This window comes from Schistocerca nitens, chromosome 3 (genome assembly GCF_023898315.1).
Source record: "Schistocerca nitens isolate TAMUIC-IGC-003100 chromosome 3, iqSchNite1.1, whole genome shotgun sequence".
Classification (NCBI taxonomy): Eukaryota; Metazoa; Arthropoda; class Insecta; order Orthoptera; family Acrididae; genus Schistocerca; species Schistocerca nitens.
Window position 1 is genome coordinate 499969935 of NC_064616.1, and position 2942 is coordinate 499972876.

The 2942-nt window shown below is 41.5% G+C and overlaps 1 protein-coding gene across 1 annotated transcript; it reads left to right on the forward strand.

Moving 5' to 3' along the window:
• The first annotated feature begins 1834 nt into the window (after positions 1-1834).
• Positions 1835-2500, forward strand: LOC126249297 (protein ZBED8-like). Its single transcript, XM_049950950.1, has 3 exons — positions 1835-1865; positions 1980-2135; positions 2202-2500. Exons 1-3 carry the CDS (start codon positions 1835-1837, stop codon positions 2498-2500), a joined length of 486 nt encoding a protein of 161 aa, XP_049806907.1.
• The last annotated feature ends 442 nt before the right edge of the window (positions 2501-2942 follow it).

Here is a 2942-nt window from a genome sequence, read left to right on the forward strand (position 1 = left end):
TTGTAAATTTCATGCACAGCATTCATTTCCGCTTTGTTTTCTGGAGTAAACCTAATTCTGTAGCCTTACTCTCCAACTACAGTATTCTACAGGTTAGGGATGCCGTTTATACAAAGAGCTAGTTGGCTCTAAGCAGCCATCTAGTAGCGCGACGTGGTCGCTCGCACGCAGGACACCCAAGCTTTTCGCCCAGTGCTGCTGCTTGTTGCTGAGTGTCGCATATCCAGAAGTCGCTCGCTTCTGTCACCGACGCAGGACATGGCCTTTAGTCGCTGGGTGGTACCAGGCGCACAGGCGTCCGTGGATTACTAGCAATGGTCGTGAAATTTTCCTAACCGTCACCCCTCTCACCACCCTTCGCCCTGTAGGCTCATGCAATTTATTTTCGCACTCCTCGTTCCGTGCCTTTTCTCCGTAACCAAACGGTATGACTCTTGTGTCACTCTTGAAGTTTGTAAATATACATTGAGCTAATCCACAGTGTTGTCAAGCGTTAATAGATTTCTGGTCAGATCCAAACGTTCAGAATCAGGAGAAAACAGTGAAAAAATATTTGACGATTGACGGAAGTTTCCGACGGAAGCTCTTATGGATATTATCTGAGTGTGTAGTGCTTATGTTTCGCAATTGATGTGTCTATCAACGTTTTTCTTTTATGATGGTAGCCATGCTGAAATTGAGCCTTGTGGGCCATGCATGTGATGACAACTTGTCCATAGAATTCGGAAGGTTTTGTGTCGTCCCCAATGATTGCTAACCTATTGCACCTAACTCCAAGTGGCGCTACAACAGCAAGTAGGAAGTGAGTTGCATATTATTATCATTGGTCATTATAACCTATTTATGTACCGCAAAAATGCATCAAAAATTATAAATAACATCTGGAACCAGTCACTTTTTAATAATATTATGTTGAAAATGCATACCTTTCTGTTGTCAATAAAATATTATTAAAAAGGGAATCTGGGAGAGGAAATTATCTATGAGAGCTGCTTATTGCTTGACCTCTACCTGTCCGTGACTAAAACAATTTCATTTCATTTTCTTTGCTACAAATGAGTAGCATATGTGAACATAATCGTCATTGTTCATGAAGCCTTGCTACTTCTGAGCGTCATTTCTATTGCAGTTTAGTGATCCAGCGGATTGTGATAAAAGCTACCAGCAAGGTTAACAGAATTTGAAAATTATGGTTAGCAGCATGGTTAACCCATGGAGGCACAAGAATCCAGGCCCAGAAGGAAAACGCGTTTCCATTGTTGTGCGCTTGACATTATTGCAGAGCTTTCAGGTGATATATCAGTGAGATGTTGTTAGCGTATGTGGGGCTAATGTTTTGTGTACAGCGTACTGCTCATTTTCATAGCGCTAGAAGTGAATCTTTTATGTAAAATGCAATCGAATAAAATGGACAGATTTCTGAAAAACAACCATGTTGTCAAAGAAACCGATTCTGGAAGTGAACAAACGCTAAGTGCAAGTAAAAAGGCAAAACAGCGGCCTACTCGTAAGTACAATGAAAGCTACTTAAGCTATGGTTTCACTGGGACTGGGAGTGGAGATTATCCTTTCCCACTATGCTTGGCATGTGGGTATAAAATGGCAAATGAATCACTGCTTCCTAGAAAACTGAGCAGACATCTTGAAACAGTGCATTCTCATTTGCAAGATAAACCTGTAAGTTATTTCAAGATATTGTCTAAACAGCAAACAAGGGCATCAAATTCTTTTAAAAGTGTAATGTCTGTTTCTGATACATGATCACTTCCTACCAAAATTCATACTATAGGTGAGTCACTTATTTTGCCTGCTTGCAAAAAAAGTGGTCACAACAATGCTAGGAAATGAAGCAGCTATGAAAATAAGTGAGATTCCTTTGTCGAATGATACAGTTCACAGGCCTATTATAGAAATGTGTATTGACATAGAGAAAAATGCATGCAGTAATAAACTCAAACACTCAAGCTTTTCATTGTAAGTTGATGAATCAACAGACATTACCAAACAATCACAGCTCTTAGCATTTGTCCATTACATTAGTCAAGATCAAATAGTAAATCAGTGTCGTTTTAGCAAAGAATTAAGTGGGTCTGCTAAAGGTGTGGATGTTTTCAACATTTTACCTTGTTATCTCAGTAAGTAGTAGGTAACGCGGAAGTAGTGTGTAAGCATTTGTACTGATGCCTCCCCTTCAATGGTAGACTGTTTTATGGGCCTTATTTCTGTTGAAGATGTTATCGTAACTCACTGCTTTCTTCATAGGGAGGCCTTAATAGCAAAAGCATTGGGAAAAAAATTCAGAAAAGTCTTAGAACAAGTTGTTCAGATGGGAAATTTTATTAAAACAAGACCTGTCAAAAACCGTTTATTCGAAAAACTTTGTATCGATATCCAGTCAGAACACAGACGGTTGCTTTTACACAAAGAAGTCAGTGATTGTCGAGGGAGAAAGTACTTAACCGTGTGCATGAGCTACGACAAGGAGTTCTCGTACCGGTAGTTTTCGAAGAAATGAAATATTTACATTTTTGCAACCTCCTTCGAAGTGAATTTTAGGTTGCCATATTGTAGTAATTGGACAATATACACTCCTGGAAATGGAAAAAAGAACACATTGACACCGGTGTGTCAGACCCACCATACTTGCTCCGGACACTGCGAGAGGGCTGTACAAGCAATGATCACACGCACGGCACAGCGGACACACCAGGAACCGCGGTGTTGGTCGTCGAATGGCGCTAGCTGCGCAGCATTTGTGCACCGCCGCCGTCAGTGTCAGCCAGTTTGCCGTGGCATACGGAGCTCCATTGCAGTCTTTAACACTGGTAGCATGCCGCGACAGCATGGACGTGAACCGTATTTGCAGTTGACGGACTTTGAGCGAGGGCGTATAGTGGGCATGTGGGAGGCCGGGTGGACGTACTGCCGAATTGCTCAACACG

Bases quoted from the DNA above. Each gene is read 5' to 3' on its own strand.
- LOC126249297 (XM_049950950.1), top strand. From the start codon at position 1,835: ATGCTAGGAAATGAAGCAGCTATGAAAATAA. The intron at 1,866-1,979 runs GTGAGATTCCTT...TTTCATTGTAAG, and splicing joins TGAAGCAGCTATGAAAATAA to TTGATGAATCAACAGACATT. The intron at 2,136-2,201 runs GTAAGTAGTAGG...CTTCAATGGTAG, and splicing joins CATTTTACCTTGTTATCTCA to ACTGTTTTATGGGCCTTATT.